Raw genomic sequence first — 25,263 nt, 5'->3', positions numbered from 1 at the left:
CCCACATGTGTCTAAGACAACCACAGCTGGAGTAAAAAAAACGAGCTGTCCTGGTTTAACTCTCAGCTAATAAATACTCCCCCAATAAAACAGCTGGGAGCAGAGGAGTGGTGGCCAGATGCCCTATCAGGAGAGATGGGCTGCTTAATACACACCACTTGTGTCACCATAACTTGCCGTTTAACTGCATTTACAGCACCCTAATTGCTGAGATGATCTACCCTCAGTCAATGTTTGCAAAGCCTGAGGAAACATGCTTCAGTGCTTTTTTAAATTTCAAAAACACACAATTGCTTCTATTGTCTTTCCAAAATACACATACATTATATTATACTGTATGTTGCTCAAAAATAAAAGTGCAAGGCTGTAGTGCACATTTCAGTGGTTTTGGAACATAGGGAGGGAGACAAATGTAAGCACATGAGAGACCAGCTCAGAGGGTCTTTGCTACAGTAACACCTTTATGAAACATTTGCTTTTACTTAGACTGTTTCCCATTGAGGTGCACACTATTATCTGCTTGATTTGGTTTAACAGTCATTAATTCTGACGGGTGCTGACATACTGAAAGACTTAACAGATTCCAGTTAAAGGAAATATAAATAAAAGTGAGAGAGGGATGGAAAACAAGAGATAAATAATCATTGAGGAAAAAGTGCCAAAGCTTCTACACATCACATTTAAATGTTGGCTAATTGAATCAGAAGTTTGAAGCACATACCTGGCGAGCGTGGCCTTTTTCTGTGTTAGCCTGGCCAACAGTGATCTTACGCAGAAATCGGTCATTGGTATCAACAACTATTTGAAAGAGGAAAACAGGATCTACAATTAATAGGAAGCATAGCTTTCAAGCTATAAAGGGAATACTGTAAAAGCACCATATAAGTAGTCAACATGATGGGTGAACTATTAATTATTCGTATGGAGGAATGAGAGTGAAGTATAAAGAACAAAATTTCTCAATGAATAAACTGTTTAATAGCATTAAAAAAATTATAGGTATAAAAATTATAGGTATACATATAGGTTGACAAAATGACAATTCTTATTTCTGGGTGATTCTATCGTATTGCAATAGAAACATTTCAAGAAGCAATTTTTTTTTTCATGAGGTTGCGATAACATCACATTGGCTGGCTCCAAGTGTAACAGAGTTGTGTTTGAAGACAATGGCTGGAGAGAATCACATCATGAGGGAACTCAGCTGGATGCTAAGTGCTACAAGCGGAACCGATTTTGCAGTCACTGCTGAGGAGATGTATGAGGCAATCTAATGAATCCCAAAAACCAATGACCTAAAGAGACCCAGAGGGATGGATGCCAGGCAAAACCAGAACCTTGAAACAAGTATGCATTCCTCAAACACTTTTTGCATTTGTGTTTTTTTTTCTTGCAGCCAGGCTGAATGTAGGAGGGCGCAGTATTTGAGACACAAACACTCCCTAAACAACTCCCTAAGGGCCAGGACGTTGGAAGGGAAATAATTCAACCCTCTTGTATTCTCTCATAGAAAGACAGAACAATTACTATAAGCCTCATTTTAAACATGTCACGGGCAACAAAAATTACAACAGTGGTTTAGTCTGCTTTCTGGCTTTCTCTCGTATCCCACTTGTGTATCTGTTTCAATTCATCCGTCTGTGAGAACACAGTGTACATGAAGTACAGCACAACATACAGCACAGCCAAAACGTTTCATCTGAAGAGTTATTAATAAACAAGGATCTCAGGATATCATTCACAATGATATCTTCCCATAATAAACCATGGGAAACGTTAATGGTTTAAACATTACATTAATGAATGTCACTTTGAGAAGGTTGTACAGATAGTCAGACCTTCTCAGACACACACAGATTCGCATTCGCAACAGGACAGAGATGTAAAAGTGTTCTTAATCTTCCAGGCCCCTCATCTGTGCGTGCACTTTCGAACCGACAGAGTAAATATCCCATCAGTCACTGAAGCACTATCTTCAACAGATGTTCCCAGGCGGCCAAGAGTAAAACGGGAAACACCCAAATCCAGCTGAATCTCATCCCCCAGTGATCGCAGCTATCAGACGGCACTGCGCCATAACCAAAAGCAGAAGGTCTACATTTGGCATGCCTTCCAGGTGCGAAGAGTAGACTCATTATTGCATGTGTTCAAGAGGGACTAGTTCTCAAAAATTGCTCTCAGATGTAATGACATGGCTAGTTTATAGTGCTTTCCCATTAGCCAATTTAAACAGAAGAGTCAAATGTGGCAATAGCATTCCAGTGTGTCACCATCCTGCATGCTTCAGCTCACTGTCTTATGCATCACATATCCTGTACCACAATCTCTTAATCTCTTTCTGTTACTCATCAGGCATTGAGGGATTCTTGTAAAAATGTACCACATGCACAGGGGTAGGCAAGTTTGGTCCTAGAGAGCCGCAGTCCTGCAAAGTTCAGCTCCAACCCTGGAAAGAACCCTCACCTGCCTGTAGCCATAGTAATCCTGAAGACATTGATGAGCTTGTTCAAGTGTGTTTGATTAGGGTTGAAGCTGAACTCTGCAGGACTGCGGCTCTCTAGGACCGAACTTGTCTACCTCTGCACATGCAGAACAGTAAAGCAATCTAAACTGCTCAAGCTCCTACCTCTCTGCCATGTGACCTTCTCAGGGTCAAGTTCAAGACGGACAAATGCCCTGACCTCTTCTGGTGTGAGGTCACTGGGGTCAGATTTGTTTATTTCAAGACGCTGAAAACATAGGTGAGGAAGAGAAAGACACAAGTGCACGGATTATTATGATGAAAAAGCTGTTGGTTCATATGAAACAAACCTACTATCAAAGCATTTTCATTACCGCAGTTAGTTTTGGCCTTGACTCAGAAGAAGAATTCAGGAGATTTTTCCCAAATTGCAAATATTTACAGTCATAAATACCTTTCAGACTATCTTTTTAATTAGATTTCTCTCTGAATCACTGGCTGTCGCTTTTATTTACCAGCTTTGCCTTTCCAAAATTCAAGTCAACCCAGTCTGTCCCTGAGCGAAGCTAAACAGTTTGTGTTTAGGAGTTTCTCAGCTTATCTGTGTCACAGCCAACATAACACAACACTTGACTTGTTGTCAAACAAAAAGAGTGAAACTCGTTAACAGCTAGACTTGATGTGAATTACAGCCTTATAAGAAAGACTTGCTAATTTTCACAGTAGCTGCATGAGGACCCCTGTTGGTTATGTGATGTACTGCTTCCAAATTTCTACACATCCTAGTGCAGATCTTCTCAGCATTTATTACCTCCCCGCTGTCCACAATGTGGGATTTTTTTTTTTCTGATATTTTAAGAGGTGAATGTTCTTCAGGGATCCCATTTACTGGATATGTCTTAAATATAAGGAAAATTATGTTGTTTGGCTTCCTATACATTGGGCACCAAAATACCTTTCCAGGTCTAAAAATCATACATTTAAAATTTGGCTTTCAAAGACCATTAAAGCCCTAGCTCTTCATTGAAAAAAAGGGGATGAATTAAAATAAGAAATTAAAGAGATGCATTAAAGTAAGACATATCATGTAGTAGTTCTGGTTTTTTTATTGCTTGTTTAAGTCATCCTGAGGCCTCCTTGGTAGTTTGCTGAGAACCACATACCCTAATAACTTTTGTGTCAAATGATGATGGTATTAACAAGCAATGAAAGTTAAAAAGGTGTCTTGACCACTCACTTGTAGGCGAGTCATTTGTATAGGAGAGAAACATCTCACGCCATTAACAGACGGCACTAGTCTTCTGTACAGGGCCTAAAAGACACAAAAACAATTTATAGCTGAACACTTAAAGCATTAGGAAGTGATATATGCAAGTATAGACTTGTATAGAATCAGGAAGAATACTATTTAATGACACGCTAACTATTGATGAATCATAATATTAAATCCCAGGGAGACTGCTCTGTGTGAAATCAAAACATTATGATTGGAGTTGTTTACCTTGTCTGATTGAGTAGCTTCATGGAGAATGCGGGCATCGATAGCTGCCGCCACTAGATTATTGGCTGCGGTTATAGCGTGGATGTCTCCTGTGAGGTGGAGATTAAACTGAATGGAAAAAAATCAAGTGAGAGTGAGTAAGCTGTTATCTGAAGCTTCTGATAAAGACAGTATCTGCTCTCACACATACATGTTCAGTGTTGTCCAAAAGTCTGAAATAACAGAAATATGGGATTAAAAACATAATAGAAAATGTCTCTAGGTTACGTATGTAACCCTGGTTCCTCGAGGGAACGAGACGCTGTGTCAAATACGCTTTGGGGAACGCGCTTAGTGTGAGCGACTCTGAATATCATGTGTAATCGGTCCAATGGAAGAGCCTGACGTCACAGGCGGGGTGACGTAAGCAGGAAGCTATAAAAGCACGTGCCGCGCAGCTGGCGTCAGCTTCGAGTACCAGCAAGCGCCGGCAGGGGTGCCGGGGGTATGGCTCCAAGACGCAGTGTCGCGTTCCCTCGAGGAACCAGGGTTACATACATAACCTAGAGACGTTCCTCTTCAGGAACTCGAGCTGCGTCAAATGCGCTTTGGGGAACGAGTACCAACGCCGCCAGACTACCAAACCCCTGCCTAGTGTGTATCCGAAGAGCACAGCTTAGGACTAGAGGACAGAAGCGCCTGGAGTGACTGGCATATCTAAGCCATAGAATTTAACAAACGTAGAGGGCGTGGACCACCCCGCAGCATTGCAGATGTCCAGCATGGATACACCTGCTATGAAGGCCTTGGAAACCGCCATACCCCGGGCAGAGTGAGCCTTGGCTCCCGACAGCAGGGGACGACTAGAGGACTCATAGGTGGCGTTGATAGCCTCGACTATCCAATGACTAATAGTCTGCTTAGAAGCAAGAGAACCCCTATTGGGGGGACCGTAGCATACAAGCAATTGGTCAGTTTTTCTCCACAGGGCAACTCTGTGGACGTATGTGTCCAGTGCTCGAACTGGACACATACAATTTAGCTTCGCTTGGTCGGGCTCCCGGAAGGGAGGAGGACAGAAGGCCTGCAGCACTACAGGTCGTGGTGTAACAGAGGGAACCTTGGGAACATATCCCGCTCGAGGGTATATGAACGCTTTGGTCATGCCAGGTGCAAACTCAAGATAAGTGGGGGCCACAGAGAGGGCCTGAAGATCTCCTACTCTCCGCAGAGAGGTGATAGCCAACAGAAAGGAGGTTTTAAGTGTAAGATGTCTGTCTGAAATATCTTGAATGGGTTCAAACGGGGGTTTGCACATTGCCTCTAACACCTCAACCAAGTCCCACGGGGGAATACGGGACCGTACTGGAGGTCTCAGCCTCAGCGCACCGCGGAGGAAACTTGTAACTAGGGGGTGTCTTCCCAGAGACTGGCCATCGAGAAGGGCGTGGTAGGCCGCAATGGCCGTCACGTAAACCTTCAGCGTGGAGTGGGTCAACCCTGCAGAGAGCGCTAGCCTGTAGAAACTCCAGAACTGTACCAACTGGGCAGTTTGCTGGGTCTAGCTGGCGGTCTCTGCACCATGAGGTGAAGAGTTTCCACCTCAGGGCATACAGTTTCCTCGTTGAGGGAGCTCTGGATTGGAGGAGGGTCTCAACAACCTCAGTTGAGAGACCAGCTGCTAACAGTTGTGCCCCCTCAGGGGCCACACCCACAGCTTCCACAAATCCGGGCGAGGGTGAATTATCATGCCCTGCGCCTGTGAGAGTAGGTCTGTCCTGATCGGTATCTCCCATGGAGAGCCGTCGAGGAGCGAGACCAGGTCTGCGAACCATACTCGGCCCGGCCAGAACGGGGCTACTAATAACAGACGGACCCCGTCCCGGCGTACTCTCGCCAGAACTCCCGGGAGCAGTTTAATAGGGGAAAAGGCGTACAGACGAAGCCTCGGCCAGGTCTGTACCATAGCGTCGAGTCCTAGAGGAGCTGGATGAACTAGAGAGAACCAATACCAATTTCCATATCTGCTTCACCACCTCTGGGTGAAGCCTCCATTCCCCGTGCCTCGGCCCCTGCCTCGACAGTATGTCTGCTCCCATATTTAGTTCCCAGGAATATATACTGCTCTTAATGAGACGAGTTTGCTCTGGGACCACACCAGGATCTGGTGCACCAGCTTGTACAAAGGGCGCGAACGCAGACCTCCCTGGTGGTTGATGTAAGAGACCACCGATGTGTTGTCGGTGCGCACCAACACATGGTGAACCCCTTAGCTCTGGGAGGAAGTGCTTCAGTGCACGATAAACTGCTAGCATTTCTAGACAATTGATATGCCATGTTAGATGGCGACTGCTCCACAGACCACGGGCAGGGTGGCCACTCATGACTGCACCCCAGCCGGTGAGAGATGCATCCGTCGCTAGTACTACACGGCGACAAGGAGCTCCCAGCACCAGGCCCTGATTCAAGAACCAAGCTTTCTTCCACATGTCCAAGGCACGGAGGCAGCGCCGCGTGACCTTGATAGTGCGAAGTAGATTGCCCCTCGGGGAAAATCCCTTGGTCTTGAGCCACCACTGTAGGGGTCTCATGTACAGCAGGCCAAGTGGTTTCATGTTGGACGCAGCTGCCATCAGACCCAAAAATCTCTGGAATTGTTTGACAGTAAGTGACTGGCCTTCTCTGACTCTCTCGACTGAGATGAGGATCGACTCGATACGAGCAGAGGACAATCGTGCCTGCGTCGAATCCCTTACTACGCCTAGATAGGTGGTTCTCTGAACCGGAGAAAGTACACTCTTCTTGGCGTTCAGTCTCAAACCCAGCTCCCCCATATGTGCGAGAACGACATCTCGATGCCGAGCCGCAACCTGCTCTGACTGAGCCAAAATCAACCAATCGTCGATATAGTTGAGATTCCGGATGCCTTGCATGCGAAGGGGGACCAGAGCTGCGTCTACACATTTTGTGAACGTGCGGGGTGAGAGTGCAAGGTCGAAGGGAAGTACTCGATATTGGTAAGCTTCGCCCCTGAAAGCGAACCTCAGAAACGTCCTGTGTTGTGGAAGGATGGATATGTGGAAGTATGCATCGTTGAGATCTATTGTGACAAACCAGTCCTCGGACCTGATCTGAGCTACAATATGCTTGATTGTGAGCATTCTGAACTTCAATCTCATAACTGAACGATTTAAGACCCTCAAGTCTATAATCGGACACACCACCCCATCCTTCTTTGGAACTATGAAATACCGGCTATAAAATCCGGACTTCCTGTCTTGAGGAGGGACTACCTCGATGGCCTCCTTCTCTAATAGGGTTTTCACTTCCTGTTCCATAACCAGACCCTGCCTGGGGCCGACTATCGTCGGGATGACCCCGTTGAATATTGGCGGCGCAGAGCCGAACTGAATACAGTAGCCTTTTTCTACTATGTGCAGGACCCATTGAGATACATTTGGCAGTAGTTTCCACGCTGCTAAATAATCTACTAAGGGTCCTTCTTAACTCAGATATATAATGTGACTTGATCTCCTCTCCCTCGTCTAGCTCCTTAAGCAGGTCGGCTTGGGACGCCTGTAACACCGCCATGGTGTGCAGACACGCACCAGCCTGACCTGCAGCCACATACCCTTTGCCCACCAAAGCCGATGTTGATCTGAGTGGCTATGAGGGCAGTGCCGGGGCCTTCAGAGACGATGCCGCACTGGGGGACAGATAGCTTGCGAGCGTCTTAAGTATTAACGCTTCCTGCGCGCGATATAGCTTTCTATAGCCGTGCTCTCCCATCCCCACCACATTTCCATAGTAATCAGACGAGGGGATGTAGAGGCGGGCCGAGAATGGGCGTTTCCACGACATGGCAATCTCATCCTGCAGGTCGGGAAAGAATGGAAGGCCCTGGCTGGGAGGTGGCCGACTCGCGCGCAGGAAGCGTTCATCAAGCTTCCTTCACTGCGGTTCAGTTGTTTTTTCGGCGGGCCACTCAATACTTAATTTGGCCACCGCACAAGTAACCACCTCCAAGAGCTCCTCATATTGTGGTGAATGGGGTGGCGAATCCCTGTCGACCGACTCCACATCAACCTCCTCGGAGGAAGAGAGGCGGAGCGTCGATCCCTCTCCCTGGGTGGAAGGAACCGCAGAGCGTGCTTCCGACTCCAGGGATTGGGCGCCGGATCTGGCGGAAGTGGAAGGAGATAGGGACTGGCCCATCTCCATTCCCTCCACCAAATCCATTTGCGAACCCCATGAGTGCAGCCACCGTTCTGCCTCGGCAGAAGCGGGACCAGCACTGTGGGGAACGCTGGCGAAGGCCCCCTCCTCGAAGACGGCCCTCCGGGAATGAAGCAGCCACACCGACATTCGCTCACAGTGCGGACAGTCGGCCCCCTCGAGAGCCGACTCAGCACGCTTCGCTCCCAGGCAAACCACGCATAAGCTGTGTGTATCCCCAACCGTTATATATCGCGGGCAGGGAGGAACACACAACCTATAGCACGATTTGGAATCGCCATCACAATGCTTAGATTTCGCCTTGCTCTTCGGCATGTCTAGGAGCTCTAACTGGACAGACAACAGTAAATAAGACTCACAAGACAAACAAGTGACATTAACACACAGAGCGCTTGCTGAAAGACGCGAAGCTGATGCCAGCTGCGCGGCACGTGCTTTTATAGCTTCCTGGTCGCTTACGTCACCCCGCCTGTGACGTCACGCTCTTCCATTGGACTGATTACACACGATATTCAGAGTCGCTCATGCTAAGCGCGTTCCCCAAAGCGCATTTGACGCAGCTCGAGTTCCTGAAGAGGAACTAGAAATAAAAAGTCTAATTATTATTTGCTGTTACTTGGAAGTATCATATAACGACAAATTCCGAATTAGGTTATTTTTCCATTCTAATTAAAAAAAAAATTATATACTGATATGTATTGGTAATGAAAAAAATCAATTAGAAAATTTACAAAAACAAAGTATTTTCACTAGTGGTCTTGGAGTTTTGGACATTGTGCTTTATTTTACTTGGTCTCAGTGGATGAGTGTGTTTTTTTAAGGGCTGTCATCAGTTGTGGCATACTAGGGAAAGGGCTTTGTGATAGCGAGAGACAGGATGTCTGTAGTCACTCACCTCCTCCATAGGAATGACCTGCGCATATCCCCACCCGCCGCTCCTCCTGCAGGAAGACAAAATAATGAAGAGGGCTGACAAACACACAGCAATGAAAACACAAGACAATACACCTGATAAAGCCAGACATGAGCTTGATCCAAAATCTAGTGAACTGCCTAAATGGGCAGCATCCTAAGAATCATAAAACATTTGTGACTGATCTGAAACTCTACATATAAATAGATATAAAAATCTGCATTTATATAAATAAGTACATATATAAATAAATTGCAATTATAATAAAATTACATAATGAATTGAGTTTAAAATTACTGTATATATATATATATATATATATATATATATATAAACACAACATATATTTTTTATTTGTATATTTACAATATTCTAATTACATTTAATTTAAATAATTAACTGCATTTAATTGTTTTTTTCTATTTTGATAAAATACATTTCTCTACTTTTCCACCATCTTAGATTTATTTGTTTTCCTGAACTCATTGCAGGGCATTTTGGGATTGCCTACTACACAAAGAACAAGTTACAGTGACTTAAAATGAGTGCTTAGATCTTACAAAGTTGTATAATTATAATGCCTACATTTTGGAGCAACCTTCAGGAAGTGCATCTGTGATACTTTGACGTTGTTACTTTACTTATTGTTATCTATACACTACAATATCAAACTAAGGTAAAGGAAACACACAAAAACACACCTTTGACACCAAACGTTGGACCCTGGGAAGGCTGTCGCAGGCAAGCAAAAGAGTTGAGCTTAAGATGAGCTGAGAGGGCCTGGACAAGACCTATGGTCACTGTACTCTTCCCCTCACCCAGAGGAGTGGGTGTTATACTGAAAAACAAAGGCCGAAAACATTATCAACACATGCTTTCCCACATTTAAGGGAGAGGGTTGTGACTATACACCTATTCATCCTTCTGCCTTTCTCTTTTCATTTTCCCTCTGATCTCACTACATTAGGCTGCTGGCAAATCCTCTCCCCATCAGCATCCTGCCTCTCTCTCAGCTCTTTTGGCAGCGCAGTAAAGGCATGCCAGTGGCTGACAGTAATTGAGTAGGCTGGGCGGGGAGGGCAGTGCTGCTTCACAGTGTCTGTAGGCAGAACAAAGAGCGGGACATAAAGAAGGAGTTAAGGAGAGGGAAGGGGCTGCTGATAAAGCCAGGGCTCTGCGCATTCTCCACACACATGAAAGAGACCTGGGCCCCCATTTGGAGCTGACCGAGCCACGCTTCACACATACAGATGAAAGGGAGGCTCCTGGTGGGTTCAAGAGCCAGCAGTAGATAAGATCCCTGGGCCCACCAATCACTCTCTCTAGGAATTAAGAGTACAAACGTGAACACGGACGTGAGCGTGAAAACACACAAACACTGGCCTGAAGTTCTCCTTACATGCTTGCTTTTAACCTATTTCTCTTATTTAGGTTATTTCAATGCAAAAATGACTGTCATCAATCTATCTGCCATTAACTGATGAAATAGCTTCCGATGTCTTTAAATTTACAGATTAAAACCTGTTCAACAAATAATGTCAATATAGTTTTGGTTCAACTTCGTTGTTCAATAAAAATTTGTATCATTGCTTTCATATCATTTCAAGGCGTATTCACACAGCTTAAAACTCACTAAAAGCTTATGAAATATGGAAAGAGATCAAAATATTGCCAGGAATTCTTGCATGCAAACAAAGATCTGCTGGTTCCAACAGTGGTTCCAACACCTGTACCAAAGGTAAAAACCAAACCAATCAAATCAAACTAAACCTTCCAAGCTTAAACACACCCTTAAATAAGTAATATGATATGAATTAAACTTCAGTGAAAGTAAAAACTGATGTCACACCCTGCCACCAGGACATATTTGCCATTCGGCTGATGTTGGAGGCGGTTGAGGAGGGACAAATGGACTTTGGCTTTGGTGTTTCCGTAGGCCTCCAGCTCCTCTGGAAGCAGCCCAATCTCCTGAGCCAGCTGGGATATGGGTTTGGGAGTCTGTGCCCTGGAGATTTCTATATCACTGAGGGGTACAGAAACATGCAAAAAGAACGATGGAGAGACCAATTAGTCCTGTGCACAAATGAACAAGCAAAGGTCTGCGTGATGCATATTCCACAGAAACTAAAAGGCAAGGCTGTTCGTACCTAGGCACAGGTAAGAGTGGATGGAGTTTTAGTGGGCGGAGCCTCCATGGCTGGTACTGCTGTTCTTGTATCCACCTCCTGCTGCTCCTCACTACATGCTGGCAGATCACAACACCCACAAACATCTCAGTGAACACTTCAATATGACAACCTCATTCATTGCATAATTATGTGCACAAATATATACCACAAAAAACAAACTAGCAATAACTACTGTGATTTGGTATAAAACTACCATTCAAAACACAGTGAATTGATCACAAGTGACAAAGACTTTTATAATGTTACAAAAGATTTCAATATCATATAAAAGCAGTTCTTTTTAACTTTCTATTTATTGAAGAATCCTGAAACCCTGTCTGCACAAAAAAATTAAGCAGCACAACTGTTTTCAACAATGATAATAATAACTGTTTCTTGAGCATCAAATTCAAACCAAATTATTTTTTCAGTGATGCAAATAAAACTTAATTCTGATGTAAAGCAGCTTTAAAAAGAGGACAACAGGCAATAAATGATCAGTTTGGTTTATCAGAATGATTCCAGAAGGATCATGTGACACTGGTGTTATGGCTGCTGAAAAAACAGCTTTGCCATGCCAGGAATAAATTACATTTTAAAATATATTTAAATAGAAAACAATTATTTCAAATTGTAATAATATTTTGCAATAATGCTGACTACATTTATTAGACAGTATTTATTTTTGATCAAATGAATGCAGCCTTGGTGATCGCCTTTAAAAATAAAAACATATTCCCAAATTTTTACTATACTTTTTTTTTTTACTCTAACAAATAATAGTTATAACAACTGTCAAATAATTTAATCTTTAAGTTGATAAATCACAGGTTCTTAAGCTTTATATTAAATTGATAGAATAACTTTTCCTATATTAATGATTTTAATACAAAGAAGAAACAACAACAGGCCTCTCACCTGCATTCTTAGCGCAGCACTTAGAGGCCCAACTCCTGCACCAGATTCAGCTTCAGCCCCTTGCTCCCAACTGTCAGGGTGTTCTAGGACATAAGATCATAAGTATGAAAAGTTGGCCCGGACTGAGCATCTAAGGAAATACAATTAGTGGTGTCTTATTATGTTCCCACACTAATGGAATTTGTGGGTTATGGAGGAAATAGCATGGGCCTCTATATCCATTAAGGTCTCCTGGAGATGGCAGGTAATGAAAGGTGAAGAAAACTGCATGCCAGACTTAATCGTTTTCAGAGGACTCACATGCTTGTCTTTCACATGGATGGTACAACAATTTTAATAGTTTCCTTGATTCTCAAATGGAACTTCTCAAGTAAAGAAGGGATCTATTTTTTTTCTGTATATCAAAGTAAAAAAACAAATGTTATAATGTTGCCATACTTAATATTTTTACTTTAAAGAAATGTACCTTCCATTAAGGCTGAGCTGAGGTTGATGACTGCCACCCCGGATCTTAACCAAGTGGGTGGGAGGCCCTTGTGGTCAGTCTCTGACAAGATCACCACATCCGAATCCATGATCTGAAAGAAAGAAAGAAAAACAGAAAGAAAGAAAGGAAATTAGTGTATGCCTCTAATGAGTTATCCAGAAGTCCCTATTTAAAGCAAGCATTGCCCTCTGCTGCTGAAAATAGGAAACTACACATAAAAACTGACCTGAAAAATAAATCTCTCTCAATTATCATTTACCTGTTTTTGCAAGTGCTTTGAGCTCCACAGGCAGGTCTGCACCATCATGCCATTGTTTTGCAACAAAAATTGAAGAGTTGCCTTCAGGGGTCCCTCAACACCCACCAGCACTGCCATCTTACCAATCAATGGGGCATCTAAAGGAGTGTTACAAAAAAAGTTACTGTATATAAACTGACTCTAATCAATTCACCATAAACTCAACACTACATTATGCTACATTAAAAAAAAGTAAAAAAAAAAAAAGCATTCTAAAATCTGAGGTCAGTAAGATATTTTTTTCAGCAAGCACACATTAGTTCGATCACAGCAAAGACATATAATGTCACTAAAAATATATATATTAAGCAGAACAGCTGTTCTCAACATTTACAGTAATAAATGTTTCTTGAACACCAAATCAGCATATAACAATGACATCTGAAGGATTGTGTGACACTGAATTTCGTAAATGGTGCTGAAAATTCAGCTTTTCTTCACAATAATACATTAAATTGTAAAATATATTAAAATAAAAAACAGCTATTTTACATTGTAATAATATTTGTAAATAAATGAAATACATTTATTAAAAAAAATAAAAATTACAGACCTCCTATACTTTTGAAAGTTAGTATGCATGCATCTTTTGACGATATTTTTAATATATTGATATATGGGCCATTCTACAGAATTGGTTGGAAACATCAATCATTAATAATTAATAAAATGTTTAATAATATTTCAAGTGTAATTTCCAATAATCCAAATTTCCTTTGAAAAAGGCAAAAAGTTGATCATACTGATTTGAATGTCAGTTTGAATATTCACTGAACCAAAACCTATCACCATCTTGACTGATAATTCAGTATACTTTATTTTTGACAAAACATCCCATGTTTAGTGACAGCCCATTTTCAATAGTGACAGTAATGCTTTGGTATCACATTACAGCATTTTAACTCTCATATTAAAACATACTAAAATACCAAAAAAAAAAATGCATAGCTGTACTAAAATTTTGTGTATTTCTCCCAAATATGAAGATTGTGTGTTTCCTTTTGTCACTACCAAAACAATGACATGTTTCGGTAGTGACTATTTTGGTATTGACAATTTTAGATACTATTGAACCTATCTCAATGGCTGTGGGACAGCCACCTCCCAGCTGAAAGTACCCAATAAATTATGATTTTATATAAACTAAATATTATTGTGGGTTTCAATAGAAAATAGACTGTTCTTAATAAAAACCTAAGATTTGAATCCTTGAATGCTTTTGAAATGCGTTTTTTGGTTGTGGGACAGAAGTTTGCACCAGTTCTGTAGAATGGCCCATATAAATATGGATATTTGTTTAGTACTCCATGCAGTAGAATTAGCAGTGTTTATGAAACATTTCACCTTTTGAATGCAAATGTAATAACATATGCATAAACAAACAGATACACACCGTGCTTGGCAAGCATCTCCAGCACAGCTCCAGCTACAGGTGAAGCAAATCCATCTCTCTGATCCCCCAACACCACACGGCCAACATTAAGATCAGAGACCCTGCAAACACATACAGGCCTATGTGACCTTGTGTGGAAAACATTCAGTTTCTACACCAAAATTACACTTCTTGTTGTACTTTATTCAATTAAATAAAGTAAATGTATCTATAATACATCTAAAAGTATCCTACAATGAATAGTTTCTCAATAACTTCCCTGTCATAAGAATAATTTTGTTTTTATACATACCATACAATATCATTGCAGATGGGAAATTGTCAGGAGAAAGCAGGCTGGATTCAGATGCGGGTAAACTCAGGGCTTTATTCGAAACTGAGGAGAAGAGTCACGGTTCACAGGTTACACTCGCAGTGACAGGATGAGTAGCAGATGAGTCACGTTTCACAGGTTTCACTCGCAGTGACAGGATGAGTAGCAGATGAGTCACGTTTCACTCGCAGTGACAGGATGAGTAGCAGATGAGTCACGTTTCACAGAAGTACGTATAACCGCCGGACCGGAGGGATGAACAGCTGGAAGCTACTAGGAGCTCAAGGCTTGTTAGAACAAGGGCAGAGGAATCAACTAAACACACTGGAGCCTGAGGACAAGACACGACAAGGTGAGTTCAAAGAGCTGCTAGATGATCGGAGCTATTGGTATGAATAACAACAGTCTGACAATAGACAGAGAAACACAGGGAATAATAAAGGGGAAAAAATTAAAAGGACATAGAGAACAGGTGGCGAGCAATTAAGGTTAACAACGGGGAAACAAGGGAGGCGGGGAAAACACAAACAGGCAGACGCGGTGAGCTGTCAAACCATCCCAACACACACACACCCACACCAAAAAGACAGGTGATTAGCCCCGAGACCCGACAGTACCCCCCCTCCCAGGAGCGTCACCTGGCGCTCTAGGAAGGGGCCTACCTCGATGCCGCCAGAAGTCCTCAATCAACGAGCGGTCCAGAATGTCCCGGGACGGCACCCAACACCTCTCCTCTGGACCATACCCCTCCCAGTCCACAAGATACTGAAACCCCCTGCCGCGGCGCCGCTCATCGAGTAATCTCTTAACCGTATAGGTAGGAGATCCATCCACAAGACGAGGGGGTGGGGGGGTGGGGCGACTGCAAGCAGGATTAAGGGGGGAAGAGAACACAGGCTTGACCCTGGAAACATGAAACACCGGGTGAACCCGACCAAGAGTAGGAGGGAGCTTGAGCCTGATCGCCACCGGACTAACCACCTTGGTGATGCGGAAAGGCCCAATGAATCTGGGTGCCAGCTTACGAGAAGGCGCCCGGAGAGGCAGATCCTTGGTAGAGAGCCAAACCCGTTGACCACACACATAGGTAGGAGGAGAGGACCGGCGACGATCAGCTGCAGCCTTGGTTCTGTCAGAGGTTTGGACCAAAATCCTCCTGACTCTCTCCCAGGTGCGACGGCAGCTCTGGACGAAAGCCAGGGTGGATGGAACCGCTGCGTCGGGTTCCTGTGATGGGAACAGAGGTGGATTATAACCAACAGCACACTCAAAAGGGGACATACCTGACGCGGCCGCAGGAAGGGTGTTATGGGCGTATTCTGCCCAGGAGAGCTGCTGACACCAGGAACTCGGATTGTTGGATGCTAGACAGCGGAGCATTCTTCCTAGATCCTGGTTGGCCCGCTCACACTGCCCATTGGTCTGAGGATGAAAACCAGATGACAGACTAGCAGAGGCCCCAATCTGTGTACAAAATTCCCTCCAGAACCGGGAGACGAACTGGGGACCCCTATCTGAAACAACATCCACCGGTAACCCGTGGAGACGGAAGACGTGATCCACCACCAGTTGGGCGGTCTCCCGGGCGGAGGGTAACTTGGGCAGGGGAATAAAATGAACCGCTTTGGAAAAGCGATCCACCACCGTGAGAACTACAGTGTTTCCCTTCGAAGGAGGAAGCCCAGAGACGAAATCAAGGGCAATGTGTGACCAAGGACGGGAAGGGATAGGGAGAGGATGCAGTAGACCATCAGGAGGGCGATTGACAGGCTTACTTTGGGCACATGTGGGGCAGGCCAACACAAACTGTCTAACATCCGCGGCCATAGTAGGCCACCAAAAACGCTGTCGGATGGCAGACAACGTTCTCCGAATACCTGGATGGCAGACTAACCTGGATGAGTGCCCCCACTCAAGGACCTCAGAGCGCAGCGCAGCCGGCACCGGCAACCTGCCCGCCGGACACTCTCCCGGCACCTGCACCCCTCGACCGGCCTCCTCAACTCGCTGCTCGATACCCCACGAAAGGGCCCCGACCACCACCCCCTCAGGAAGGATGGCATCGGCCGCAAACTCCCCTCCCGGAGCACCGAACAGGCGAGAGAGGGCATCAGGCTTGGTGTTCTTTGATCCCGGCCGGTACGAGAGGGTGAAGTTGAATCTGGCAAAGAAGAGCGCCCAGCGGGCCTGACGCGAGCTCAGCCTCTTGGCCGAACGGACGTATTCAAGGTTCTTGTGATCCGTCCAGAACAAGAAGGGCTGCGCTGACCCCTCCAACCAATGACGCCACTCACCCAAGGCCAATCGTACCGCCAGCAGCTCTCTGTTGCCGATGTCATAGTTACGTTCTGCAGGGCTGAGACGACGAGAGAAGAATGCACAAGGATGAACCTTCCCATCATGGAGGGAACGCTGAGATAGAACTGCGCCAACCCCAACGTCCGAAGCATCAACCTCGACAATAAACTGGGCCTCCGGATCTGGAACCATCAGAACAGGTGCAGAGACAAAACGGGACTTTAAAATGTCAAAGGCTACCTGCGCCTCCCGGTTCCACCTGAAGGACACCTTAGTGGAGGTTAAGGCTGTCAGCGGTGCAGCGATCTGACCAAAATTCCGGATGTAACGCCGGTAGAAGTTGGCAAAACCCAGGAAACGCTGCAGAGCCTTCCGGGAGTCAGGGACCGGCCACTGGGCAACAGCTTCAATCTTAGCGGGATCAGGCTTGATCCCCTCCGTAGAAATAATATGGCCAAGGAACGTAACAGACTCAGCGTGGAATTCGCACTTCTCCGCCTTGACAAACAACTGGTTCTCTAGTAACCGCTGGAGAACCCGTCTGACATGCTGGGTGTGTAATTGGAGAGAAGAAGAAAAAATCAAAATATCATCCAAATACACAAAGACAAATTGATTAATCATGTCACCCAACACGCTGTTGACGAGTCCCTGGAAAACGGCTGGAGCATTGGTCAGACCAAACGGAAGAACCAAGTACTCGTAGTGTCCCGAAGGGGTGTTAAATGCCGTCTTCCACTCATCCCCCTCCCGAATGCGCACCAAGTGGTAGGCGTTGCGCAGGTCTAACTTGGTGAAGACCCGAGCTCCCTGTAATAATTCAAAAGCAGAAGACATTAAAGGTAGGGGGTACCTGTTCTTGATAGTAATGTCATTCAAACCTCTGTAATCAATACAAGGCCGCAGGGAGCCGTCCTTCTTCTGAACAAAGAAAAACCCTGCACCAGCGGGAGAGGAGGAATGGCGGATGAGCCCAGCCTGAAGTGACTCACGTATGTACTTGTCCATGGCCTCTCTCTCAGGACCTGAAAGGGAATATAAACGACCCTTAGGCGGAGAAGAGCCCGGGAGGAGATCAATGGCACAGTCGTAAGGGCGATGCGGAGGTAGCGAGGTGGCCCGGGCCCTACTGAAGACCGCCCGAAGATCATGGTACTCCGCCGGAACACCAGTCAGGTCAGAGGGATCCTCCTGAGGAACACAAGACACAGAGACAGGACAAAAAGCAGCGCCCAAACATGACACGTGACAAGACTGACTCCAGGCTAAAACTGAATTACTAACCCAATCAATGTGGGGATTGTGCTTGTGCAACCATGGGTGTCCCAGAATTAAAGGAGCCTTAGGGGAATCAATAATAAACAGTTCAATCCGCTCATGATGACTGCCAGCAATATGGAGGTCTATCTTAGGAGTGACGTGGGTGATGGTGGTAAGGGGACGGCCAGCTAATGACCATGCTGAAACGGGACTAACTAAAGGAACAAGTGGGATTCTCCAACGTTGAGCAGAGGCAGCGTCAAGGAAGTTCCCCTCAGCCCCTGAGTCCACAAGGGCGAGACCAGTGTGTAAACGACTCTGGAAGGAGAGTTGGAACGGCAGCTGAGTGCGTGCTGCAGGAGAGCTTGAGCTGAGAACCGTGCCCACCAGGACTCTCCTCCTCACTGGTGGGCCCTGGCTTTTAACGGACACTGAAGGGCGAAGTGGCCTCCCTTGCCGCAGTATAGACACGCCCCCGACGACAGACGCTCCTGCTTCTGCCGTGGTATAAGCCGTAGACGACCCAACTGCATGGGCTCCTCCTCCGAGGGCTATCGGCCGGCTGAACTGGCAGAGGAGGACTCTAGGTGGCGCCACGGGGCGGGTGTTTGCCGTTGTTGGCGGCGCCGGCTAAGACGACCCTCAATGCGGAGCATGAGACTAATGAGCCTATCCAATTCCCGCGGGAGCTCTATGGCCGCGAGTTCATCCGAAATGGCGAAATCCAACCCCTCAAGAAAACGAGCGCGCAGCGCGCTCTCATTCCAGCCGCATGCCGCAGCTAAAGTCTGGAACTGGATAGCATAGTCAGTGACGGAGCTCCTCCCCTGAGACAGTCGTGATAACTGGGCCGCCGCCTCGTCACCCTGAGCAGAGCGATCAAACAATTTGGCCATCTCTAGACTGAAATCCGCGAAAGTGGCACAACAGGGAGCCCGCGATCTCCATACGGCGATTCCCCATTCGCGGGCACGGCCCGAGAGGAGTGTAAGGACATAAGCCACCTTGGTCTCTTCATTTGCGTAACGCCGGGGCTGCAGAGAAAACACCAGCGAGCATTGGGAGAGAAACGCTTGACAGGCGTTAGGATCGCCATCGTAGACCGGCGGATTGTTGGCATGGGGTTCGGACTCGTGTGACATACTGGTGTGAGGAACGGGCCCCCGGCTCGTTGCCTCTCGCTGAAGATCGTCCACCCGTGTGAGGAGTTCGGAGACTCGGGCACTGAGAACGTCCACATCCTGCGCGGTGGTGTTGAGCTGGGTGGCATGCTGCCCTAACAACACTCCCTGTTGAACGAGAGCCGAGCAAAGCGGATCAGATCCCGCTGAATCCATAATCTGGTCAGACTGTTCTGTCAGGAGAAAGCAGGCTGGATTCAGATGCGGGTAAACTCAGGGCTTTATTCGAAACTGAGGAGAAGAGTCACGGTTCACAGGTTACACTCGCAGTGACAGGATGAGTAGCAGATGAGTCACGTTTCACAGGTTTCACTCGCAGTGACAGGATGAGTAGCAGATGAGTCACGTTTCACTCGCAGTGACAGGATGAGTAGCAGATGAGTCACGTTTCACAGAAGTACGTATAACCGCCGGACCGGAGGGATGAACAGCTGGAAGCTACTAGGAGCTCAAGGCTTGTAAGAACAAGGGCAAAGGAATCAACTAAACACACTGGAGCCTGAGGACAAGACACGACAAGGTGAGTTCAAAGAGCTGCTAGATGATCGGAGCTATTGGTATGAATAACAACAGTCTGACAATAGACAGAGAAACACAGGGAATAATAAAGGGGAAAAAATTAGAAGGACATAGAGAACAGGTGGCGAGCAATTAAGGTTAACAACGGGGAAACAAGGGAGGCGGGGAAAACACAAACAGGCAGACGCGGTGAGCTGTCAAACCATCCCAACACACACACACCCACACCAAAAAGACAGGTGATTAGCCCCGAGACCCGACAGGAAATATTCATAGCTAGAAATTTCTCAAATCAACCTCCATTGGCACTTATGCCAAAAAGTTATTTTTGGTTACACATATGATTATAAAATATAAATATAAAAAAATATATGAAACTGTGGCTTACCCATCCACATCTTTCTGTGGCTTGATGGCATTACGGACATTTTTGGAGAGGAAGGACTGAGGAAGGTGCAAAAAAATGCCATGAACGCGAGAATCCTCATTTAATCTCAAGATCTCCTCAATCACCTGCAGAATGAAGAGGATAGTTTTGTTTAATCAAAAAAGCTACTCTAATTTGCTTTTCAGAATTTGCAGCATCACTGACCTCTTCCTCTGTGCATTGGTGTGGAAGACAAATCTGCATAACGTTCAATCCGATCTGTGTGGATACAAAATCAGTGGGTATATAACACTGTATAAGCTATTAATTTGCATTCCCATTCATCATATCAACAGCAAAACATCTACTAAAATGTAATGTAAAGTATGATGTAAAGATTTGTGTTACTTGCACCCATTTATTTATTGCATGCTGGACAGAAGGGAAGGCAAACAGTTATACCTTTCCAGCCATCTTCTTATTCACCTCCAGCAAACCCTCATCTTCACCAGCCTATCATAAGAAAAAGCAAACCAGCTTTTAGTGTCTTGAGATTCATTCACATAGCAACGGATACAGACAAGGGCTCTCCAACTCTTTATCTAAACACAAAGACACACCTGTATGATAGCCAATGTAGGTTTGAGGACTGGGTTGGTTTCTCTGACAGTTTTGAGCTCCTCTCTGCTCCTCTGAACAATGTCACTGTAAATGAGATGGACACAGAGTACATATTTAACTTTAAGCACACAGAGTGATATTATGCATGTTCATTGACTTCCACTAAGAGAACAAAACTTTTCATTGAATGATCATAAGAAACATCCAATAAAATCAAAACAACATTATCTGTATTTTATTCTTTTTTTTTTACTTATTGAGCAGATACGCAATTATACAACATACAATAAGTTATATTTTTCTGACTACTCTGTAGAAATGCAAAAATAAATTTTAACCACGCATTAAACAGCACTCCATCATTTTGCCTATTCTTGTCAGCTTTTTTGTTTTTAGTCTCTGAAACACAGACTTTGAACCTCAGATTAAAGCAGAGCATTAGCTGCAAGTTTTAGACCGAAAGGCGTATCATTAATATTAACGCAATGGTTTCTAATATGACCAAAAATTTTATGTTTTTTATACATCCCCAGCCAAGTGGATCTTCAACCTCTCTAAACACTTAAACACAAGTTCTCCCTGTGCCTGCCCAGATGAGGTTTAAAACCTTTATACTGGCATCTCTGCCACAAATCATAACAACTAGACTGGTGTCCTGTTTTCTACTATGACAGAAAACAAAATAAATGAGGCCAAATAAATAAATAGTAATCAATCTTATTCACTCAGCTGATTATAATAATTTTAACCAGGTTGGCCAACACATTTTATCTGACTAGCAGCAGATAAAATTATCTTGTGTTATCGTGGAGTCTATTGCATCACTGTAAGCATCTTTTGAAAGACTGGCTGAGAAGGCATTTTACTGATTATTTTAACCCTCTGTAGCAGATACCTGACCTTTGACTCTCAGACATAAAAGTGACACATAGAGGTCACTTGTAGGGTTTGATTGGGCAATGATACACAAGTTCCACACAGTTTCCAAGACTTTCCAAGACAAGACTTTTAGGGGACACTATTGTAACAGTTCAATAAGTGTAACTCAGTTTATACTAAATGTACTATAATGTCCATTTAATTAAACTAGCTGTCCAGTAAATTCTTTGCATTGCTATTCTTTCTATAGTCACAACAAATATCACACTGGAGTTGTTCGTCATGTATGACAGAAATTTCACTGGTGTAGCAATATATTTAGTTACAATACTCCCATGTCTTTTTTTTCTCAAAGACTTTTCCTATTTTAAATTATGCAAAATCCAGAATGACGCGTAACTAACGTTACTGTCTCCGTGAATGTGTAAATAAAGTCAGTTTCGTGATCGCCCCACCAGGGGAGCTGGATAAATTAGGATATTTAGTGTAACACTGACCTACAAATAACGACGTTTTCAACCTTAGTTAAAACAAGTAAATTTTGTAAGAAAACTTGAATTCATACATTAACACATTACACAATGTTAAGATGCAGCTGAATTAGCACACAACGCAGTTCGTATTAAAAGGGTGTAGACGAAGACTAATGGGAGGCAGAAGTCACATCAGATAACGTTAGCCGCCAAACACCGGTAGCACGTGGAAACAAATCAACCCCAAGACAATAACGTTAGATATCTAAGTCAAGTCACTATAAATACAGAACCAAACTGTTGTCTGTTGATAAACTGTTAACAATCACAAAAGTCATTCAGCTTGTTTTAGAAAATAAAATCTGTAGATTTTAAGTTTCGAGACTTATGGCGTGTTTTATTCTTACCAAACAGCACTTTGATACAGCGGTCCATCGTTTTTCCGTGGATGACTTTTAAACTCGTAACCATTTCAATTGTCCCGCCGCTCGAACTAGCTTTCCGAACCCACGATATGATTCTGTTCTCCGAGTTTAATACTTGGACACCCGCTCGTGATCGTCGAATGCTGGCCTGGCTCCGATGTGCATGGCGAAAAACTACCGACAGTCTCATCTTTCCCCAGAGATTGTCTGGTCTTGTCTGATGCTCAGGTGATCCCGAGCAGAGGTGGACTAGCGCGTGCCCGACAGCGACGGCGCGAGCACGCGTGCTGCAGCCAAGGAAGAAGAGTCTGAATAATTATTACAATACAAGTCTGAGCCACGAATGACTCACAATGGCATTGGGCAACTCTTTTCGTAACCTTATTTTATCTTTCTTTACAAATCCGTATTAGAAAATTAATATTTTTTTTTTTAAATAAAATCAAAGGTGTTTTGTTGTTTTAATAAATGATACATTTAGTTGACAATAAATTCAGCTGAGTTAGAGGTCTTTTCAATCATTAAGAATGATTAAAGGTAACATAACATAGCATAACGACTGCAGTATGAATAGCACTGTGAATTGGTGTCATCAGATTGACCTATCCAGATCCAGCAGTCACATTCATGTCATGAGCTTTGTGTTTGCAAGTTTGAGTCTACAGCAGCTTGAACACTACCATTCAAAAGTTTTAGATTACACTTTAAATTAAGGTATCTTTGTTACAGTGTAATTACACGTTTAAGTAATGAGTAATAATAATGAACTACATGTACTTACTATATGGTCAGGGTTTAGCTTAGGGTTTCTCACATGTACAGTAATAATGAATAATTAATTGTTATTATAATAGTAAGAACATGTAACATATAAAAAGGTCACTTTAAAATAAGTGTTGCCCAAATGTATTTTTTCATGAGATTAACACAGTTACACAGTTTTAAAATGCCACATGATCTTTCAGAAATCATTCTAACATGCTGATTTGCTGCTCAAGAAACATTTCTTATTATCAGTGTAGAAAACGTCTCGGGTTACGACTGTAAGGGGAACGAGAACTGCGTTGAATGAAACTTTGGGGGAAGCCCCTCAGCGTAGCACCTCTGAAGTATGAATGAAACTGAGCCAATCTTGATTGGTGTTGCGTCATGACGTAATGTGTGACGGCATATGCAGAAGCTATAAAAAGGACGCCGGCACACAACAGAGACAGCTTCTGTGATGAAGCAAGCGCTCCCAGGCAGGAGGAATTGTGGCAAAGGGACGCAGTTCTCGTTCCCCTTCTCGGGGAACAAGGGTTACAGTAGTAACCTGAGACGTTCCCCTTCGAGGGAACATCGAACTGCGTCAAAACGACTTTTTGGGGGAACGAGTACCCACTATGCCACAACGAGCCCTGTCTGTCCTAGTGTGAAGCTGCGCACAGGCACACTTAGGACGAGAGCACAAGGGTGCCAGGTGTCGATGGAATGTCCAGGCTGTAAAATCTAATAAAAGTGTGAAGGGTGGCCCATCCTGCTGCATCGCAGACCTCCTGGATGGGGGCCCCTGAGAGGAGGGCTCTAGAGGACGCCATGCCTCTGGTAGAATGAGCCCTCACGGCCAGAGGTGAAGGCAAATTGCGCACCTGGTAGGCCATAGATATAGCTTGGACAATCCAGTTGCTAATGGTCTGTTTGGAAGCAGGAAGCCCCTTCTTGGGCGACCCGAAACAAACTAACAACTGGTCCGACTTCCGTCATGAGGAGGACCTCTGGATATATATTTTCAGGGCTCTGACAGGGCAGAGCAAGTGAAGTCTCTCCTCATCCGCCGTCACGTGAGGTGGAGGATGAAAAGCCTGCAGAACCGTAGGCCGTGCCACATTAGACGGCACCTTGGGCAAATAGCCTGGCCTAGGAAGTAGGATGGCTTTGATGTCGCCTGGAGCAAACTCCAGGCACCCGTCAGATATAGAGAGCGCCTGGAGATCTCCTACCCTCTTCAGAGAAGTAATGGCCAGCAAGAAAGCCACCTTAAGGGAAAGGTTCTTGGCCTCAGCCGACTCCAGCGGTTCGAAGGGGGCCTCAACCAACCCTCCGAGAACCACCGCCAGGTCCCAAGTGGGAACCCTGGTACAAGCCGCAGGTCTCATCCTCCAAACCCCACGGAGGAAACGTACGACCAACGGCTGTCTCCCCAGAGGCCCATCACTCAGAGGAGCGTGGAAAGCCAAAATGGCAGCCACGTACACCTTGAGAGTGGACGGGGTAAGACCAGCTGAGAAGCGATCTTGGAGGAACTCCAGCACTGAAGCCACTGGGCAGTTAACTGGGTCCACCTCACGCTCTGCACCAAACAGTGAAAACATTCCATTTTAGGCCGTAAAAATTTCCTCGTGGAGGGAGCTCTAGAGCTGAGTATGGTCCCCACTACTCCTGCTGACAGACCGGCCTCTCGGTACTGTGCCCCCTCAGGGGCCAGACCCACAGTTTCCATAGTTCGGGCCGAGGGTGAAGTATTGAGCCCTCTGCCTGTGTCAGCAGGTCCCTCCTGATGGGAAGCTCCCATGGAGGGCCGTCCAGGAGTAATA

The 25,263-nt window shown here is 44.9% G+C and overlaps 1 protein-coding gene across 1 annotated transcript in view; it reads right to left on the bottom strand.

Annotated features, from left to right (window-relative positions):
* The window catches only part of LOC132106816 (monofunctional C1-tetrahydrofolate synthase, mitochondrial-like), a 54,881-nt gene extending 32,001 nt beyond the window's left edge, over window positions 1-22,880 (bottom strand). Inside the window, 18 exon segments of the mRNA XM_059512834.1 lie at window positions 722-798; window positions 2,627-2,729; window positions 3,699-3,773; window positions 3,963-4,070; window positions 9,073-9,115; window positions 9,788-9,928; window positions 10,940-11,113; window positions 11,238-11,335; window positions 12,177-12,259; window positions 12,643-12,754; window positions 12,923-13,059; window positions 14,355-14,455; window positions 20,314-20,438; window positions 20,518-20,571; window positions 20,755-20,805; window positions 20,913-20,997; window positions 22,673-22,721; window positions 22,724-22,880. Of these exon segments, the coding sequence (XP_059368817.1) occupies window positions 722-798; window positions 2,627-2,729; window positions 3,699-3,773; window positions 3,963-4,070; window positions 9,073-9,115; window positions 9,788-9,928; window positions 10,940-11,113; window positions 11,238-11,335; window positions 12,177-12,259; window positions 12,643-12,754; window positions 12,923-13,059; window positions 14,355-14,455; window positions 20,314-20,438; window positions 20,518-20,571; window positions 20,755-20,805; window positions 20,913-20,997; window positions 22,673-22,721; window positions 22,724-22,880 (1,773 nt within the window).
* Window positions 22,881-25,263: the final 2,383 nt, after the last annotated feature.

This window comes from Carassius carassius, chromosome 27 (assembly GCF_963082965.1).
Source record: "Carassius carassius chromosome 27, fCarCar2.1, whole genome shotgun sequence".
NCBI classification, from domain to species: Eukaryota; Metazoa; Chordata; class Actinopteri; order Cypriniformes; family Cyprinidae; genus Carassius; species Carassius carassius.
The sequence above is the reverse complement of the archived record's forward strand: the minus strand, read 5'-3'. Positions and strand labels throughout refer to the sequence as shown.